This window comes from Vulpes lagopus, chromosome 2, assembly GCF_018345385.1.
Source record: "Vulpes lagopus strain Blue_001 chromosome 2, ASM1834538v1, whole genome shotgun sequence".
Classification (NCBI taxonomy): Eukaryota; Metazoa; Chordata; class Mammalia; order Carnivora; family Canidae; genus Vulpes; species Vulpes lagopus.
The window spans coordinates 964,732-985,726 of record NC_054825.1 but is presented as its reverse complement, the minus strand read 5'-3'; the positions used below and the strand labels follow the sequence as shown (position 1 = coordinate 985,726).

At 60.6% G+C, this 20,995-nt stretch overlaps 1 protein-coding gene across 1 annotated transcript in view; it reads right to left on the bottom strand.

The window, feature by feature from the left end:
• The window catches only part of STK32C (serine/threonine kinase 32C), a 68,000-nt gene extending 58,094 nt beyond the window's left edge, over positions 1 to 9,906 (bottom strand). The window contains exon 1 of the mRNA XM_041743648.1: positions 9,600 to 9,906. Within this exon, the coding sequence (XP_041599582.1) occupies positions 9,600 to 9,861 (262 nt within the window). The 5' untranslated portion in view covers positions 9,862 to 9,906. The remainder of the gene's footprint in view (positions 1 to 9,599) is intronic.
• Positions 9,907 to 20,995: the final 11,089 nt, after the last annotated feature.

Below are 20,995 nucleotides of genomic sequence, written 5' to 3'. Positions count from 1 at the left end.
CAGCTCGGGTCCTGCCCTAGGCCCGGGACTGCGCATCGCCTCGCGGGTTCCCAGGCCCGCAGCCCACGCGCCCGCCGGGCCTCCTCGGCTGTGCGAGTCTGCGCCCCTAGATACCTCCCCCGACACGCACGCACGTGCACACGGACACCCGCACACGCGTGCACACCGCACACACCCGTTCTGCACATCCGTGTCCCCAGACGGCCCCGGCCAGGACGGGGTCACGTCCCTGAGGGCTCCCCACATACACGCCGCGCCGACTTCGACGTGCACGGAAACAAGGCGTGAGGACTCGCTGCGCTGCCTTCCCGGCTTTGCTGTAAATCTAAAAGATCAAGGAAAAAGTTTCTAAAGAGTCATACGTGCTTTGTGTGCACGGAGCGTGGACGGGGGCCGGGGGGGCGGCACGAGGAACGCTCGAGGCTGTGGTATCCGGGCTGAGGTTACATAAGACGCTGGATTTCCTCATATTTTTTCTTGTCACTTTTGGTTATATAATAAAAAGCTATAAAGTTAAAAAAAAAAAAAAGGATCATCCTGGCGGTGTGTCTGGCGCTAGATGAGCAGCCTCGTAATCCGTCACCCAAAGCAGGACACGTCTGAGGGTGACGGGGAGGCCGTTAATCATCGCGCCCGATCACGAACGCGTCCCCCGCGCACCGGGGCCCGGGAAGGAGCTGGGTCGGGGGGGCAGGTGGGGAGCGGCGGGGAGGCCACGGGGACAGGGTCCCCTCTCGGGCTTGTCCCCGTCCCCACAGCGTCTAGCTCAGTGTCGTGCCAACCTGCCGCCGGGGGCGCCTCATGGACTGGGCCTGACCTCCACACACTCTAACCGCCGTGGGCTCCGGGCAAAGGCTGTCACGGTGCCACTAACGGGGGGTTCCACTGACCGACTCCCAGGCCCAAGAAACGCGCCCCTGGTGGTCCGGGGTCTCCGTCGACGTGCCCCATAAGCCCTCACAGCCCCCCCTGTGCCCGCAAGCACCCCCTCGGCTCCGCTCGCCGCCCGAAGCACTTGGCAGGACAGGCAGGAGGCCCAGGGTTCCCCCCGGCACACGCGGCCACATGGCCCCCAGCCCAGGCCCGCGCCGGGCACACATGTGGGGACGGGCCCTGCTCGGCGGCTGCCTTCCTCCCCGGGTCCCTGCGCCCCACTGTCCCCGTCACGCGCTGACTTTGCAGATCCTTGCTGCCCGCGGAGCTCAACTATGACGTCAGGAACACAAGGGGACCTTGATTCTTGAAGAGAAGGAGACGCCAAAGGACAAACGTGACCCTGTGGGGCCACAGGCAGGTCCCCGGGGCAGCAAAGGGGACTCTGAAGCCAGGCCACGGCCACCTTCCCGGGGGAGCACCTGTGAGCGGGTGGGGACCCAGGGAGCGGCAGGTGCACGGCCTCCTGGGTCTCGGGCTCACAGCACCTCCCCTCGGAGGCCCGGACTGAGCTCAGCATGTCCCAGGGTCCCCGGGGGCTCGAATCAGCAGCCACAGGTGCTGGGAGGTGCCGGGTCCTCACGCGGCCAAGAGGGAACTCGCCCAACGCTGGGAAGACGGGTGACACAGCCGGGCCGGGGCTTCCGCTCATCCCCAACCCCCAGCCCCCCCCCTTGCTCCCCCTCCCACCCCGTCCAGCTCTCTGGCAGCCCCCCCACCCGGCCGCCCCAGGTGCAGAGCCTTGGCCCCGTGCACCCCCCTCCTGGACCAGAGCCGGACCCCAGAGTGCGGCGGAAGCGACACGGTGCCCGTCCCCGCCAACCCCGTGCACCAGCCTCAGCCTCAGCGCGCCCAGTGTGGGGAGGACGGCCTGCTCGCCCGTGACCAGTGGACACGGAGAAGCCCTGAGACCACGGAGGGCAAGTGGTGGTTTAGGATACGCCCTGAGGGTGGGCGGGACACAGCGACGTGGGCCCAACAGCATAAGGGGGAGGCGACAGGCTGTGGCCGCCAACCTGTGTCCCGGACAGCACTGCGGCTTCCTCCTGGAGAGGCCAGTGGCCTGGTGCACAGCCACGTGAGCGGCCCCAGGGGAAGCCCACGTGTGGGGAGCAGCCCCCCGAGCTGCGGGCGGCACAGCCACGGCGACAGCTGCACGGCAACCCCACGGGGCCCCGAGCCACGTGCACAGGAAGGGCCACTCCCCACCCGCCGGCCGCAGAAACGGAGCCGAGGGGACCGCTCTGAGCCGCCAAGTTTTGAGGCGATGTGTTAGGTAACAGGCGACAGGAAGGTAACAAATAGCGACGGGCCCAAGACCCGACACCCCAGGACGTGACCTGCCTGCGTTCCAGCTGCGAACCAGGCCCCGCATCGGCAGGAGTGGCGGGGGGACCCGGCCCGGCCCCGGTGGCCCTGACCAGTCATGACAAATAACGAGAACAGGTGTCGCCGCGTCACCAGGTTGCAGGGCAGCTTGTCCCCAGCAGTAAACGGGTGCGGAGACCCGGCCCGGGCCCCGGGGAAGGACAGTGGCCAGCGGGTGCCGGGGGGGGGGCCCGATGCACCAAGCACGCAGCAGCCCCCTCCTTGCCCCGCGGGGTCGCCCTGGAGAAGGCCGCGCGCGTCCGCACCCTGCCTGACGCTCACAAAGAAATGACAAAGTCGCCTATTTCTTGCTTTTGCCACAAGTTGTGCCTTCTGCATACAAAGCACGAGGAGTCATGATGTGAATTCTGAAAGCAGAGACCTTTCTGAAGTCAACTTTCAAAATCGCTGTGAGAAAGTGAATGTACTCAGCTCCTATTTTTAATAAATTGGGGGCGACACTGACTCCCACCCACACCATCTCCTTGTTCGGAACCTAAATAACACGCACAGGGTTCTCACAGGGGCGACACGGGCCTGCGCCTGAGCCGTCGAGCTGGGGACCGTCCGTGTCATACCGCGGGGGGGCAGCGGGGACAGAGAGGTGGCCCCCGTCGCCGCTAGCGGAGCCACGCGGGACGAGCCCCAGGCTGCTCTCCGCCCTCGGCCACGCGGTCCTCGCCTTGGTTTTTAAAATAATAGATTGTAGGTCAGTGAAAGAAACTTTTTTTTTTTTTGATGAAGCAGGCATCCCAGATTTTAAAAATAACAATAATTTTATTAATTACAGCTTCTTCCAAATTGTCTCAAATCCTGATCATTAAAATCATTCAGCGTCTGGATCCAGCCGGTGTTCGGAGACGAGAAAAGTAGCCCAGCACGTCCTGCGGGCGCACGGCCAGCTCACAGCCCGGTGGGCAGGCCGCGCGAGGAGCTCTGCGGGGACAGTGATCCCACCCAGTGGATGGGGCAGGGGCGGGATGGGGACGGGGAGCAGGGATGGGGCAGGGACAGGGCGGAGACAGGGCAGGGATGGGGCGGGGACAGGGAGCAAGGATGGGGCAGGGGTGGGACAGGGATGGGGAGCAGGGACGGGGCAGGGACAGTCATGGACGGGGCAGGGACGGGACAGGGACGGGGCAGGGATGGGGCAGGGAGAGGGAGCAGGAACGGGGCAGGGATGGGGAGACAGGGGGGCAGGGGCAGGGAGGGCTGAGCGCTCGTGGGCACAGCCGCCAGCAGGAAGGGCGACACCCGCGGCCGTGGAGTGGGCAGGTTTGGGGAGGCCTGGGCTGCGCATGTGTCCGCCAGGCAGGGGAAAGTGCCAGCTGGGCCGGTGCTGCCCAAGGCTTCCCGCGGACGGGGACCTGGGTACCAGCCCTTGAAACAGGAACCAAGTGGCTTAAAGGGGGCCAGAGCGGCTGCCCGGGTCCCCAGGAGGGCAGACAGCACCATCCGCCCCCGGAGGCTGCGGGCGTGGGGCCCCACCCGCCATGCTCCCCACGCACCCAGGTGGGAAGCCAAGTGGCTCCCGGCAGCCAGCTCTGGGAGGGAGCATCAACACGCCCCAGCTGGCGGCATTCGCACCAGCAGCCCTGGGAAGGGGTCAGAGGAACGATGCCAAGTCCCCACGCACAATAAAGGGAGGCCGTGGAAACGTGCGGTTCCGTGTGTAACAGGCCGTCCCTGGGAGGAGTGACGTGGAAATACGAGCACCCGAGCCACGGGGCCAGCCCTCCCCGGCGGCTTCACGGTGAGAGCCAGCATGACCCTAGAGGGGAAGCAGCGTGGGGTCTCCACCCGAGCCTCGGGGCTCCCGGCCTCCACCGCCAACCCTGCCGCACACCTGCTCAGCCCTCCCCACCCAGAGTGGATCCAAGCTCGGGCGCAGCAGCGTCGCGGGGGAGCTGGTGGGAGCTGCAGGCTCCTGGGCCCCACGCAGACCCGCGGGGTGGGAATCTGCAGTCCCGGGCTCACGGGGGGGGGGGGGGGGGGCGGGGACCCCGCTCGGGCTGCCCTGGCCCTGGGCACAGTCAGCGCTCTCCATGCTTCGCCCCCCTGGGACCGCCACCCCCAGGGAGAAGCCCGAGCAAACACGCCCGTCGCATTCCCACGTTACTTCTCGGCTGGAGAGCTGGGTGGTTAAATTTTTAAAAGAAAATCGGCTTATTTTTAGCACTTTAAAACACACAACCAGATGGATAGGCAGGCAGAGCTGACGTGACAGTAGGTCCCAAGTCCATTCTAGGACCAGCCTTGTGAGCCACGCGGGGAGAAACACAGCGAGCGAGCTCGTGGCTGCCCACAGGCCCTCGGGGAAGCTGGGGTGCGGCCCGGGAGCCCCGAAGCCCAGGAACGGACGTGCAAGGGGGCTTCCCAAGGGGCCTGCGTGCCCTCCTGCCCAACCTGAACCCAAACACCCACCTCACGGGACTCGGCGCGGTTCCACCGGCCGGTAGGGCCCCGGGGTCTGCAGCCAGCAAGGGAGGCCTGCGCGCAGGGAGGGGTGGGAACCCCGGTCAGCCCGCCGCCCCGCCCCGCGCCACTCCTGACGCTCCAGGCCGTGCCCCTGGAAACAGGCTCCACACAAACAGGGGCCTGACCCCCAAACTACGGCCTCATAGCAGTGTCGGGCCAGCCCCGTGTGCACCCAGCTGCTCTCCTCCGCCCCACGAGCTCTCAGGATGCGGATGAAAAGTAGGGCACAAGCTCCGTGAAGGGACGGGTGACATGAGCGAGCACGAGAAAGCCCACGCCGAGCGCAACCCGACAGCTCTGGGAACCCGCCAGGGTCTCGGCGGCGCGGCCGCTCCAGGACGAGCCCTGCTGCACCGAGCGCTAAGCGGCGCGGAGTACGGCGCGGAGATGCCGCTCACAGCCAGCACGCGACAAAGGACGGTTTAAACTTAGAAACAGCCCCAGGGCGCTCGACTTCAGAAAGCAGAGGGCCCCATGGGGAGACCTCACGGCCGCGTCACACGGCACTCCCGACCGACTGGAAGCTTCCACGTCCACACCTAAGGAAGCCCCGACGCACGTTCGTCAACGGTAGTAACGCGACACCAAAGCCAGAAACTGCCAGAAAGGAAGCTATTGATGGATCCGGCCACAGAAAAATTAAACACATCCGTACCAAAAAAAAACCACACACACAAAAAAAACCCGCCCGTAGAGGTGCTGCAAGGTAAATGGCACAGGCGCATGTAGGGGGCCGTGCAAGGGTAAGGCCTTGTGGGCAGGGACGGCCCAAGACACGGCAGCCACGGTCCCGGCAGGAGCCCGGGCTCGGGAGCTGCCACCAATTCACAGGACACGGACGCCCCCAGCGCCGAAAGCACACAGGTGACCAATCCCACCAGCAAGCAGACGAGCTCAACGCGTTAATACATCAAAAACTTACAAAAACTTAAAACATTGGCAGCCGGCCGGCTCGGCAGTTTAGTGCCTGCCTTTGGCTCAGGTCATGACCCCGGGTCCTGGGATCGAGTCCTGCATTGGGCTCCCTGCATGGAGCCTGCTTCTCCCTTTGTCTCTGCCTCTCTCTCTCTCTCTCTCTCTCTGTGTGTCTTTCATGAATAAATAAATAAAATCTCAAAAAAAAAAAATCACTTAAAACCCCACTAGCAGCCAGGGTTGGTGAGGATTTGGGGCAAGAGGACTTCTGAGCATGCCCAGAGCAAGCGATGGCTGGCCGCCCGTCCAGGAGGCTCCGTGGACGTCTCAGCCCTGCTGCCCCTCCCCGGCCCCTCCCCGTCTGCTGCCCCATCGGTCCGGTCACCCTGCACTCAGCAGCCACATCCTTGGTGGCCGCCTTGGAAGCAGCGCCCAGGGCAGCGGCGGGCTCTCAGATGACGGCTCCTGCGGAAGCCGAACGAAGGGTCAGATGACGGGGACACAGCCCTGGGGCGGCAAGCTCGTTCCCCAGTGCGGGAACGTGGACACGCGGACATGCCCACTGCCAGGCCGCTTGTGATACTGAAGGGAGGCAGACAGCGCGGCGTCCTATAGTGGGAGATGACGTGACGGGAACAGGGTACATGCGCAGAGGCGGCGAAGGGCAGCGACCCGCCCGCCGCCCGTGGGAGCCCCAGCAGGGCCTGACCGGCCGGGTGCCGCGCTGCCACGGCAACTTCCAGGGGGCGGGGACCAGGCGCCGGGGAGGCCAGCGCCCAGCCAGGCTGGAGGACTGCGCCCGGCCGTGAGGCGCCCACACGCTGCTGTAGATCCCTCACGTGGGCGACACCCCGCTGAGCAAGAGAGCAGGTTACGACCAAACCATATATGGATCGCGATCCCATTTCTGCGTGAAGGGAAAAGACAGTGTTTCTCTGGCGCTGGAAGTGTGAGAACATTCCTAGAACCAGGCTGCGGGAGAGGCGCAGCGCCGTTCACTGTGCAGAGCCTCGGTGCTGAACCTACGTGCGTCGGGATTCTTCTATTTAGGACAATTTCAAGAAAAACAGGAAAGCACATGCATTTATATATTTTGATGCTTCCATAATCAGAAAAAGACAAAGGCTTTTTTTAAGTTCCAAGGAGGGTGACTTGAGCATCTGGCGGCCTCCTGCCCTGGCGCGCCCCCCACCCCCACCCCCACCTGGCCGGGGCCGGCGTCCTCTGCCTTCAAGGGCTCCCTCCCTCCCAGGCTGCTCTGCGGGGAGCAAACATGCATCCGGTTAGTGACTCCCCGCTAGTAAGCTGCTGTCACATGGGGCTCGGGCGCTGGCCACGACTGTGGAGGAGAGGCCCTCCCTCTCCCCCCGGTCACGCACCTGCTCCGCAGGCGGCACCGGAGCCCCCTCGGCAACCTCACCGCATGCGGGGTTGCCAAGCCGCACTGGCGCAGCTCTGGGGCAGGGCCTCAGGAAAGGCAGGTGCCCTGGGGTGCCCTGGCGGGTTCAGCCCCTGAAGTCCCCAGCGAGGGGTCGCGTGGCAGAGGCGCGGGGCTGGCGGGGGGGAGGGAAAGGTGCCCCAGCTCCTGCGTGAGGCAGAGGCACCGAGAACTTGGACATGCGCCCGGCACCTGCCGCGCCAGCCCGGGGGCTGTAGACTCCACTCCGCGGGACCGGCGGGGACTGGCGGGGACCGGGACATCTCTTTGACATCACAACCACAGGGATTTACCTGGCACTGCGTTAAAGTGCCCCCATTTCCCTTTTTCCCTGCTCTCTGCATACCAAACTTGATACATTAATTGGGAGTTTTAATCCAAAAAATCCATCCGAAGGACTTCCGTCGCCATGGCAACCGTGCAGTCACAGTAAATGCACGTCTGCAGCACAACACCGCCGCCTCTTCAAGCCCGCCTGGCAGCGGGGCCGACAAAGTAAGGCGAGCCCTGTCTGGAGGGGCGAGGACTTCGCACCCCGGCCTGGGAGAGCGCGGGGGTTCAGGAGCCATGGCCCGCCCCCTGACCCCCCTCCCTTCCGAACCCCAGTCCTCACCTCTAGATACACCTGCGGCCCTCTCCGCGAGCGTGTGCCCTGACGCCTGAGCTGTACGTGCCCCGGCGATGCCGCGCAAACGCGAGACACAGGTAACCGGGGGCGGCAGAGCCCAGGCCAGGCTCAGCCTCCCAATCTCACCAAACAAAGCCCAGGTAAGTCCCGAGGTGCGTGCGATCCGGGGACGTGGCCGCTGTGCCGAGTGATGAGCCTGTCCCCGACAGTCACGTGTCCTAAGGAGCAAGCACCTGTAGCCAAGGCAGCCACCTCCCACCCGCCCGCAGCAGCTGCTCCAGTGGCGGCGGCCTCCTCCGGGCAGGTAAAGGGGTGACTGAGAGGATCCTCAAATCAGACCGTGAGCAGCGGAAACAGATCCTGTGCTCTTTTTGCCTTTTTAATGATCCTTGAAATCTGAGACGTGACATACTGTGAGCACACAGAAGAACCCTCCGCGAAAGCGCTCAAGGCGGCCCTGGGGCGACAGCAGTCTCTCTCCTTCCGCGTCCTCCGCCTCGGGGAGCCCAAGGCGAAGGCACGAACAGGGCGGCCAGCTCTCGGCTACACCGGCCAGCGCCGAACCCACACGCGCCTCTCAGACATTCTCTCATCCCGCAGCCGGAGGAGCGAGACGTCAATCTGCTTCCTGACCGGCTCCTGATTCACCCTGCACTGTCGCTGCTCGGAATATCCACGTCAAAAACAAAAGTGTGGAACATAGGGGAACGTTCACAGCAGTGACTTCCGCGGCCCCAGAGTGCGGAACACGATGACGGGCAGACCGGGAACACGCCGTGCCGATGTGGCAGCCGGGGAGGCACCTCGGCGAGTCCAGCACCCGTGCCCCCACCCCCCCCCCGCCGCCCGCTGGCCGTGGCCATGCTCAGGCCAGGCTCTGCGGAGCCAGCACCCCCCGCCCTGCAGCCACAGCGGCCTCTCCATCGCCCTGGTGACCGCCTGCACGCGGCCTGCACATTCATCCCCACTGGCCTGAGGTCGTACTCCGGTAATTTCCTCTAATGCTTAAATTATTTATCAGAATAAATAGCTTGGGCTCTTGTGCTGAGCTGTGCTCTAAAATTATAAAAGACCCATCCTACCTCTGCAGGCTGCCTACAAAATGCAAAATGCATATTTCGACTATTTTAAGAAAATGTCAAAAAAACATCAAATGTGTCATCCTCGTACCATTTAAATTATCCGCATGACATCTGTAGAAAAGAGCCGTGACTGTACCACGGTGCCCAGAGGCGCACCTTCCCCACAGGTCGGCGCCGAGTCAGAGGTGGCCTATCACCTGTTTCCCCAGCGCACCTGCCTCCGCATGGCCACTCAGGAGATACGGGTCCCCCGGACCAGCAGCGTCACCTGCAAGAGGACCTGAGGGGAAACCCTCCAAGGGGGTCCCCAGAGGGCAGGTCTTGGCACAAAGGCAAAGCCACCTCTGCTGCACATCTGAACGCAAAGGTTGGGCCCGCGGCGCCGGCCACCGGGCCACCTGGCCACCCGGCCACCGGGCAGGCCCGACCCAGAGCTCCCAGGGCCTGGCCCCCGCCACCTGTGGGGCGGGCATCTTCCTTCGCCAGGGCGCACGCACAGGTGCAGAGTCCACGGAGCCTGCACATCGCCCCTAAAAGGAAAAGGAGAACCTGCAGCCCTGGCCAGGGCGGCCGCGCCCCCTCCCCACCTGCCCCCTGGACACGGGGGCGCAGGCGGGAGCCCGGCAGGCGCGTGGGCACCTCGGGCTCCCTCCGCGAGTTTCCCGGGAAACCGGGCCCGGGACGCCCCCCCCCGCCCTGTCCCCACGCGGGCAAGCCCAGGGCCCGCGCCCGTCCCGCCCCCAGCGGCCGCGCTCACCGTCCTCCTTGTCGTCAAACACCGGCCTCCGCGCCGTGGCCGCCGACATGGACGAGCCCATCCTCTTCTTCCACTTGCTCCACGGGAACAGGGGGCGCGGCTGCGCGCGGACATCGCCCGCGTCCCGGGCCCGGGGCTGGCCGGTGGCGGGCGGCGGCGGCGCGGGGGGCGCGTCGGGGCCGGAGGGGCGCGCGCGGCCGGGGGGCGGCGAGCCGGGGGGCGCCAAGGCGCTGCTGCCCCTGCGCTCCGCGCCGCTCCTCATCGCCGGGCCTGGGTGCGCGCGGCTGCCGGGGCCGAGACATGGCCCGCCCGCGGGCGGCAGCGGGAGCGGGAGCGGGAGCGGGAGCCGGAGCCGGAGCCGCAGCGGCAGCGGGAGCGGGAGCGGCCGGCGGTGCCCCGAGCGCCCGGCCCGGGCTGGCGGCTCCTGCGGCGGGGCCGGCTCCGCCGACTGCCGTGCGCGGGGGCGGGGCCGGGGCGGGGCGAGCGGGGCGGGGCCAGCTCGGGGGCGGGGCCGGGGCGGGGCCAGGGCGGAGCGAGCGGGGAGGAGTGAGCGCGGGGGGCGGGGCCGGGGCGGGGCGAGCGGGGCGGGGCGAGCGCAGGGGCGGGGCCGGGGCGGGGCGGGGGGGGTCACGCCGAGGACCCACCGCGCACCCGAGGGGGTGGCCCGCCCGGACCCTGCGGCCGCGCAGGCAGGAGGAGGCGGGGACAGGAGCGGGGGAGGGCGCGGGGCTCCAGGGGCTGGGGAGAGCCCTGCCCTGCCCTGCCCTGCCCTGCCCTGCTCTGCTCTGCAGGGCGCGGGGACCGGCCCGCGGGTGCCCCTCGCCGCGGCCTCCCCCCAAGCCGGCCGCCCGGGGCGGGGCGGGGCGGGGCGGTCTCACACTTCACCCCGCGGCCCTGCGCGTCGCGAGGCGGGACCGGGCGGGGCGCAGGGACACGGCGCGCGGGGGCCGAGGCGGGCGGGAGCCCAGCGGGCCCTGCGGCTGCGCCCCGGGGAGGGGCGGGCGCTCGGCGGGGAGCCTGGCCGCCAGCCCCGCGCTCCTGCACCCGCGGCCTCGGGGTCGCCTCGCCGGGTCCCTGCCCCCCCGCCCCCGCCCTGCCCGGTCGGACCGCGGCCTCGGCGCTCGCCCCGGGGTCGACAGGGCCTTGGCGGGGCGCTGGGGGCCGGGACGCGCGTCTGGCCGCGCGGAAAGCCCCGAGAGGCGCGTGGGTACCGCGGCCGCCTGCGCGCGGACCTGGTCGCGGGGAATCCGGGGACGGGGTGGCTTGGGGAAGCCCCGGGCTCTGCCCCGGAGCCAGGTCACAGCCGGAGCCCCTCTGCTCGCCTTCTGCTCCCCACGGCGACAGCCGAACCGCCCCCTGGCCCCTGCGGACCCCCCCAGCGCCCTGGGCTCTGCCCTGACCCCCAGCGCCTCCCCTGGCTCCACCCCACCCCAGGGTGGTGCTCAGGCCTGGGGGCTTTCCACGTAGGCTGCGCATGACCCACCCGCACCTCTGAGACCCAGTGTGGCTCCTTGACCCGCTTGCAGAGGTGACGGGTGTTATTCCTGGGTCAGTGCGGGCCTGGCTGACAGGGCGCCCCCATCCCTCGGGACCACCTGGAGACCAGCCTGTGCCCCGCCTGAGATGGGGGGAGTTACTTTTACTCCTGGCCGCTGGGTTAGTCCCACTGACCATCTACCCACTGCAGGTCTCTCCACCTGGCTGACCTGAGCATCCCTTCTGGACTTGACCTTGATGGCACTGAAACAAGTCCCAGGCCTCCCAGATGGGCTCAGTGTCTGTCCCTTGAGCTCCACCCAGCAGCGCTGTCCCAGGCCCCCCACACAACTGCTCTCTGCCAGGAGCGCAGAGAAGGCACCTAGCACCTGGCCAAGCGGACGCCCTGTAGGAATTCATGGCGTAGGGGGGAGCAGGGAATGTTTCCGAAGGGGGGGAGGCTCCGGCAGGTTATGCTCGGCTGCTGTCGCCTGGGGCTGCACATCAGAATTCCCCAAACCCACAGCAGCCTCGGATTGTCCAGTGCAGCGGACCAGCCTTCTTTATCTGCTCTCCTTTCCAGCGCCTCTAAATCGGGGGGGGGGGGGGGGGGGGTAAAGAGGTATTACCTCCCCTCCCCCGCCAGAGAAGGAATAAAGAAAAAAAGACTTTAGAAAGAAAAAAAATGTTAATGGATTCAGAAAGGGGCTGAAAAAGTTACTGGAATCCTAGTCAGAGAAACAGAGGGTTTGGAGGTAACAGGGGGCCCGGGGGCTTGGAGGTAACAGGGGGTACTGCAGGCAGGGCTGCCAAGGGGCGGGGGGGGCAGTGGAGCCCAGGGTGACCCCCAGCGCAGGGCAGGTGGGCACAGCTAGTCCTTCTCTGAAAGCGACCAGGGCTCCTGCCTCAGGGGCACCAGGCCAACAGAAGACAGGGGACCTGCAGGGATGAGTGAGGATGTCTGCACTGACCTGGGGGCCAGCCACCTGCCCAGGGTCAGGACACAGGACGAGTCTCCTCTGGGGACACTAAGCACCTCTCCGAAGACCCCGGGGCCCTAGGGTTGTGGGTCCTTCCCAGGGTCCAGCAGAAAAGAGCAGGAGCCAGCAGGGCAGATGGGCCTACAGCTGGCCCCTGGGCTCAGGGCTGGCCCTGTCCGGGAGACCCCATGTGCCTGGCCATGGCACAGGGTCCCGGGAGGCCCGAGGACTGGGTGTGCAAGCTGGAGCAGGTGCATGGGGCGGGCAGGAGACAGAAAAGCTGGGGGCTGCCTCCCCCGGGGAGCCCACCAGGTCACCGCAGCCACAAAGGTGACTGGAGTGCAGGGGAGGCTGGGAGGGAGTAAGGCTGGAACAGGGCCAACTGGAGTGGAAAGGGGGCAGTGAGGCCAACAGTGTCCCAGCTGCCTACACGGGGGCCCCGGCAGCTGCCCACACTGGTCAGGAACATCAGCCAGCCCAGAGTGGAAGTGTCATCTGTCCTGTTCCGGTGACAGGAGTCCATGAATGACCCGGTAACCACGTGCCACGTCAAGCACGCGGGAGCGCACGGCGTCTTGGGCGGTGTATGATCACGGGGCCGCTTTATGGGGCGGTCGGGCAGGGCTCTGAGCCTGACCGTCGCTGAGGCTTGAGCGTGCACTAGCAGCCTCGGAGGCCTGTGTCCCAGGGCCTGGGACGCTGGCCCCGAGGTAGAGACAAGCTCCAGGACGAGGACAGAGAGGGGCCCGTGCCTCTGGGGGGACAGTGAGTGCCCAGTGAGACAGGGCACGTGCGGAACGGCTGGCGGTCGATGTCATGTTCAAGGCTCAGCCTCTGAAGCCCAAGCACGGGTGTGCACTGCTCAGACGGGGTTCGACCCTGGGTCGCTCCCCTGAGCGGAGGGTCTCGGCCCGCTCCTTCCTGGCAGGGAGTGCAGAACAGGCCCGGCCCTGCTGGGACAAGGGGCCAGGGGCACCAGGAAGGCGGGGCCTTGGGAATTCACGTGCTGGGGGGGTGGTTGCCTGGTGACAGTACTGGTTGTGGAGGTGGCGGCTGCCTGTCCTCTGATGACCCCAGAGAGGAGGATGCACCGCCGACAAGCAGAGCCTCACAGGGTCCTGGAGGGAACCCCACCCCGTGGTGGTACCAGGTCTGAAGCACAAACTCGTGCTTTACCCTGTCGGTCCCAGAGCGTCGGGGCTGCCAGGAGGGAGCAGCACAAAGCAGTGCCAGGCGAGGCAGGAACGGAGTCTCGCTCGGCTCTGGGGCCCGGAGTCTGAAATGGAGGCATTAGCAGGGTGGGCTCCCTCTGGAGGTCCTGAGACAGAAGCCGTCCCATCTCCCGGCATTCCTTGGTGTCCCTTGGCTTGCAGAGGCGTCCCTCCATCGGGACACCACGTTTCATCTGTGTGTCCTTCCCTGTTCTTCCCCTACAAGGACGTTTGCCGTAGGACTTCGGGCCCACCTTGGCGCAGGGTGATAGCAACTCGAGATCCTTGCCTCGATCACGTCTGCGAAGGCCCTCGTTCCAAACAACCTGTGACCCTGCTTGTAGGTTCTGGGTGGACACACCTTTTGGGGAGCCCAGTGTTACACCCGCCATGGTCCACCCCTTGTGCGGAATACAACCAGGGCACCCCAGCGCCCCCGAAGCCTCAGCACTGCGGCGGGACACTCCCCCTAAGTGTGAGGCGCTCACCAGCCCCAGGTGTCGCCATGTGACCAGGTGTGAGTGAGACTCTGGGTGTGGCCGCTCCCCTGCAGCTAGAAAACAAGTGATCTGCTCCCCGAGGGCCTCGGGCCTCGGTGCTGGGACAGACGTTTCCATCCCGGAAGAGAAGCTGAAGGAATGAAGAATCCCCTTCCCAAGGGTGGTGGGAGCTCCAAGGCCCGAGGAGACTCCTCTGTCACCACTCACCCACCCTCGGGCCATCCTTCCTTCTTCCCACGGGCGGCCCTATCAGCCCCTGTCCTGCTCGTGGAGCTGTGAGTCCCGAAGCCTCGTTCCCCGTGTCCTGAATCTGTTCCTTCTGCTGAAGGACACTTGCTGGGTTCTCAGAGGCCCAGTAAGTGTCCCGCGTGTGTCACGAGGGGCGGCCGGTGCGGTGGGCGGGGAATCCATCACACAGGAAGGCCCTCCTTGGATCTCCCCTGCATGGCCCCAGCTGTACCCCTGGGTCTGCTGAGACGGCCAAGCGGATTCAGATTCGCCGAGCTAAGGGCTCCCGCAAGCGGCTCTGCAGCCACAGCCTTGGCCTCCGGGCACAACTTGCTTTTCCAACGGTCCGTTTCCCGATTTCAGTGTAGGCCGGGAACCTCGCAAACCATTAAGTGCTGTTTCGTTTTTGCTTAAGAGACCTCCCTCAACGTGTCTGTGCTCTCACAGTTCACTATGAGCAGCAAGAGGAAAGCAACCCACGCCCCAACACTTGGCTTCTAGGTCTCCTCGGCCAACAGCCAAGTTCATCGTCACGTATAAGGCGTTCGGCCCAACATCACAGCGCCGTTCAGTCAAGTTTCCTGCCGCTTTATAACCAGGGTCACTTTTCCTCCGGTTTCTGTGACGTGTTTCCACGTTTCCAACTGACGCGCCACCACCTTTAACACTCACACTTCCGCCAGCTCTCTGGGCGTGGTGACGTGTGTGCCCTCCAAGAGAGCCCCTCTTCCTTCCTTCTGAGCGCCCACCAGCCCGCCCAGGGGCCATATTTCTATCAAATGTCTGTTCAGAGCGTTTCAACTCATCAGTGAGACCCACCCAGATTATCAAGGGGCATCTACTTGACTTAAACTCAACTGATGGCAGATGTTGACCACACCTTCATAGCACAGACCATAGCACACCTTCCCAGCAACACCTGGTTTAGTGTCTGCTTCAACAGCTCCAAGCGTAGCTGATACATAAAACTAACCGTGACACCTGTGTCAGCGTAGAACATGTGTGGGAAAGAAGGGGACCTTGAGAGTCAGATGGGGACATCTGGGCAGACATAGGTGAGGTGGAGAACATCGGACCCCCAAATGTCCCTGAGGCCTTCCTTGCTGGCAGGACCAACCCTTCTCTCCCCTGTGCCCTGAAGCTTCTCAGCCATTGTACCTGGGGCAGGTACCTCTCGAGCTGATGCCAATTATTTTCAGGACGCACCCTTAGCACCCCCATTGCCCAAAGGCCCATAAGAGTCGGATGGTCATATGGTCAGGGGACACTAGAGCATAGATGGCCAAGAACAAAGACTGCTCTGGGAAGAGGCGGCCTTTATGCAAAAAGAGATACAAAACCTCACCTATCTGTAGCCAGGAGCAGCCGTCAAAGTGGAGTCTAGAGGCGTCAGCCCAGGAGGGAGGAAATAGGGCTGACGAGGGCCAAATCCATTGATCAGTCTGCATGCACCAGATTTAATATATTGATTTGAGCACCTGGAGGCAGCATTAATCACCAGCCAGGTTGGATAAGGCAGGACACAGGACTCAGTGGTAGGTGGCAGGTAATGAGACAACTTCCCTGGCTTCCTGCAGGTCCTCACTCCTCACCACAAACTGCAAGGCCAACAGCAGGAGCCCCTTGGAGTGTTTTAGAAATGGAGAATCTCAGGCCCCACCCTGAACCTGCTGAGCCAGAAAACACACTTTAAAAATATGCATTTTTAAATGTGAATGTTTTCACATTAAAGTTTAAGAAGCATGGCCTAAAGAAGGAGGCTACAGGCTCAGGGAGACAGGAAGGGTGGAGTGGATGGACCCCAACCCCGCCCGCCGTCCCCGGTGAGGACACCTCCCCACTCCCTTCATTCCCTAACATTGTGGCGAGGTGCGTCTGTCAGATGCCTGGAGATGCCGTGGGGGTGCTGCAAAGGACTTGGGCTCCAGGTCTCAGCAGTAACAGTGAGACCAGGGGTGGGGTCAGCCAGTAGCTCCAGGTGGTGAGGCCACCACCATCGGCCCAGGACAGAGATGCAAGCGGACATTGGACCACAGGGATCGATGGTGACGCTCACTTGGTGGACCGCAGAGTCCCTAGAAATGGGCTTGACGGTGTAGCTGGACATTCTAGGTTTGCTGGAGGAAACGCAACTATGTTAGAGAATTCACAGGAAAAGATGGATGCGATGGGTGAGGAGACAGGTAATCTCAGGTGAGACATGGAAAGTCTAGAATTGAAAGATATAATATCTGAGATTTAAATTGTTTTCAACAGCCATAATATTCTATTGGAAAAATTAAAAGAATCAGTAAACATGTAGACAGGTGGACAGAAATTATCAATTATGTATGTAGAAAAATTGGAATAAAATAGGTTCTTGTAAAATGGAAGGTGGCAGGCAGCTTCTCAACAGGAGAAATGAAGGCCAGAAGACAACGGAGCACATCTTAACTTTGCCAAAAGGAAAAAACTCCATCATAGAATTCTGTATCAAAGGAGAATACTCGGGATCCCTGGGTGGCGCAGTGGTTTGGCGCTTGCCTTTGGCCCAGGGCGCAATCCTGGAGACCCGGGATCGAATCCCACATCAGGCTCCCGGTGCATGGAGCCTGCTTCTCCCTCTGCCTGTGTCTCTGCCTCTCTCTCTCTCTCTGTGACTATCATAAATAAAAAAAATAAAAAATAAAAAAAAATAAAAAATTAAAAAAAATTTAAAAAAAAAAAACAAAGGAGAATACTCTTCGAAAATAAAGGCTAAAAAAGACTCTTTGAGAGAAACAAACAACAGAGAGAATTTGTCACCAGCAACTGAGCACCATGAGAAATGAAAAAGTAAGTTGTTCAAGATAAATGGAAATCCTACTACTTGGAAATTTTATCTTTAAAGTTGATTGGTGTGGCCGCTATGGAAAACACTACAGAGGTTCCTCAAAAAATTAAAAATAGATCTAGGGGATCCCTGGGTGGCTCAGTGGTTTGGCGCCTGCCTTTGGCCCAGGGTGTGATCCTGGAGACCCGGGATCGAGTCCCACGTCAGGCTCCCAGCATGGAGCCTGCTTCTCCCTCTGCCTGTGTCTCTGCCTTTCTCTCTCTCTCTCTCTCTCTATCATGAATAAATAAATAAATAAAATCTTTTAAAAAAATAGATCTGCTATGTGATCCAGCCATTCCACTTCTGGGTATTTAAAGAAAAGAAAAATACCAATTCGAAGAGATACGTGCACCTCTATGTTCACTGCAGCCTTATTTCCAACAGCTAAGATGTGGAAGCAGCCCAAGAGTCCATCAACTGATGAAAGGATAAAGAGGATGGGGTATATGTATATATATGTGTAGCGATCACTTTTAAAAGTAGTATAGTTAGGGGCACCTGGGCGGCTCAGTGGGTGAAGCGTCTGCCTTCGGCTCAGGTCACGATCTCAGGGTCCTGGGATCGAGGCCCGTGTCATCCTCCCTCCTCTAGGGAGTCTGCTTCTTTCCCTCCCTCTTCCCCCACTCGTTCTCTCTCTCTCAAATAAATAAAATATATTTTTTAAAAGATGTATCTTAAATATAAAAATGGTATTAAATGTGCAAAATAAGAGATTAAAAGGATGGAAGATGATACACTGTACAATTACGAATCATAAGAAAGGTGATGTAACTATATTTGTATTTGGCAAAGTAGACCTCAAGACAAGAAGCCTTGCCGGAGATAGAGACCTACCATAGTGATAAGAGGATCTGTAAGAAGACATCACGGTTCTGTATGTGCATCTAATAAGAAAATGTTGAAGTATATAGATCCTGTTGGTTCTGTTTCTCTGGAAAACCCCGATTCACATGACAGCCCAAGGAAAAACCAGAGAAACCCCAACTGTGGTAGGAGACTCGAATCCCCCTTTCTCAGCAATTGGCAGAATAAACACCCACACGTGCAAAATTACTGAGGATGCAGATGTTTGGGGGAAACCATCTTGCACGGTGCCCTAACCAACATCTGGAGAACGCTATAAAATCCCCCACATAGTAGACATCACTTTCAAGCGTGCAAGGGATATTCCTGGAGATAAGTTGTATCCCAGAGCCAAAAAAAAAAAAAAGATTTTCAGTAAATTTCAAAGTTTTTAAATCATACAAAATATGTTGACTGAATACAACGAATTAAATAAGGCATCAGTGATAACAGATGTCCTAAAAGTCTATGCACATTTGGAAATGAAGCAACGAACTTGAAATAATCCACGGACCAAACAATAAATCACAAAGAAGGTTAGGACATATTTAAAACTGAATGACTATAAAAACCAACATAATAACATTTTTGGGTTACAGCTATTTTTAAGAGCTTATATGAAAAAAATCAGACAGGTTTAAAATTAATGATCTAAATTCTATCTCAAGAGGCTAAAAAAACAAAGAGTAATTTAAATTCAGCACGAGTAGAAGGAAAGAAAAGACACAGGAGCAGAAATCCGTGAAACAGAACATGATAAGTGAGAGAAAAAAAATCAACAAAGCAAATCATTGTTCCTTTGAAAATAATCACTAAAATTGATTTTTTTTAAACCCTAGCATTATTTTATAAGAAAAAAAGAGGGGAAAATTGCCATATCAGAAATGGAAAAGGGGCTATCAGTACAGAGCCTGACAAGACTGAAAGAATAATCAGGGGATCCCTGGGGGGCCCAGCGGTTTAGCACCGCCTTCAGCCCAGGGCCTGATCCTGGAGTCCCGGGATCGAGTCCCGCCTCGGGCTCCCTGCATGGAGCCTGCTTCTGCCTCTGCCTGTGCCTCTGCCTCTCCCTCTCTCTCTGTGTCTCTCATGAATTCATGAATAAATAAATAAAATCTTAAAAAAAAAAAAAAGACTAAAAGAATACTCAGAATGGGGCACCTGGTGGCTCAGTCAGTGAAGCGTCTGCCTTTGACTCATGGTCCTGGGGCCCTGAGATTGAGTCCTGCATTCGGCTCCCTGCTCAGTGGGGAGTCTGCTTCTCCCTCTGCCTCTGCTCATGCTCTTTCTCTCTCAAATAAATAAATAAAATCTTTAAAAAATAAAATAATAAAAAAGAATAATCAGGGAATATTGCACAAATTTTGCATCATGAATTCACAACTCAAATAAAATGGAGAAGCCCTTTAAAAAATATAATTTATCAAAATTGATGGAATAGAGAATATGGATAGGCCTATATGTATGTGCAAAGTTGAATTTATAACTAAAAACATTCCCACAAAGAAAAGCGCCTTTGCTGAGACAACTGAATATCCATATGGGAACAATAAACCCCGACTCCTACATGAATCCCAACTCGGATCGGGTCACAGGCGTCAGGGTGAGAACTGACACCATGAGAGGTCTGCGAGAAAACGCAGGGAACCTCCGCGACTTTGTGTGAGGCACCAAAAGCTCGAGCCATTAAAAAAAATCTCTAAATCTGTCTTCGCTAGATTTATAGACGTCTGTGCTTCTGAAGATTCCACTAAGGGCAGCCCAGGTGGCGCAGCGGTTCAGCGCCGCCTGCAGCCCAGGGTGTGATCCTGGAGACCCCGGATCGAGTCCCACGTCGGGCTCCCTGCATGGAGCCTGCTTCTCCCTCTGCCTGTGTCTCTGCCTCTCTCTCTGGGTCTCTCATGAATAAATAAATAAAATCTTAAAAAAAAAAAAAAAAAGCAGACAGGGAGGAAGCACAGCCTGGAAGCAGGGCTGGCAACCGGCCTTCTGGCCAAGGGCTCGTGCTCAGAATGCACAACGGACTCCGACGGCCCAGGGATAAGAAAACAAGCCAGTTACGAGGTGGGCGTCTGAGCATCTCACCGGCCGGCTACGACACACCTCAACGTGCTCAGCGCCTTCATCGTCGGCAGGTGCCCGTTTCAGCCACCCTGAGCTCGCTAGCCGGGCTGGTAGGAGAGGCTCAGCACTGCGGCGGGGCGCGGGGACGTCCCCCCACTTTCTTAGACCAGTTTCTGGGGCTTGTGAACTAGACCCACAGGACAGGACACGGAGCACAGGAGAAATGTTTATTTTCTCTGCACAAGGGAGGTGCCACAGAGAAGATGTGACAAGCTCAAAAAGCCGTTGGGTCCTGGGTTTAGATACTGTTTCCCCAAAGGCAGGGGATTGTAGAGGTGGGACTCTCGAGGGACAGGTGCTGCGGGCTCCGGGGAACATCGGGAGTGGACGGGGAGAGCCCTGGAAGACGAGCTGACGCAGGAAGGCTCCTGGCCGGGGCTGTGGCCCTGCCCCAGGCGCCGGAGGGCGCGGGAGGGTGAGGGAGGGTCGCTCAGCTGCCCTCCCCTGGGACCAGCCTCTCATCTGCGGGCACTCCTCACCCCCCCCCACGTCCCCCATGGTTCCAAGGACACCGCAGAGCCGGAACCCCCACATTCTGCTGATAGAAGCTACGGTGGAAAGCAGGCGACCCCTTCCCAGTTCAGGCATACACTCACCATGGGGCCCGCACCCCACTCCTAGGACTCCACCCCAGAACGTGCAACGTGTCACGACCCAAACGCATGCGCCTGAGTGTTCAGAGCTGCGTCACTGCTCCTCTCCCGCGGGGCCAGCGAGCATCGCAGGCCGGTGGGCGCCCCAACGCTGTATTCACCTGACGGGAGACTGTTCAGCAGCAGGAAGGAGCAGACCCTGGCGTCTTCTGGAACACGGATGGGTGGGAAAGGCCAGGTGGACAACTGCACGTGGCACGATTCTGTTTCCACGGAACGTCCAGAAAGAGGCAACTTGGTGGAGGCAGAGGCACAGCAGAGCTGTCCTGAGGCTGCGGGCGGGAAGGGGTGACGGAGGCGTGCTCAAGCGACAGCGCGCTGCCGGTCGCACCAGCCTAGAGATTTTCTGAAAGTCATTGAGTTGTGTCTGTAGATTGGGCTGCGCCAGGGTCTTGTTGTCGTTTCTGTTTGTTCTCTTTACATTTTTATGAAAGTGTAACTGACACGCTGCAAAATTCGCCCGGGCTGCCTCGGAAGGCCGGGTTTAAGGGAGGCTGCAGGTGCCTGGGGGGCTCTGTGGGTGAAGC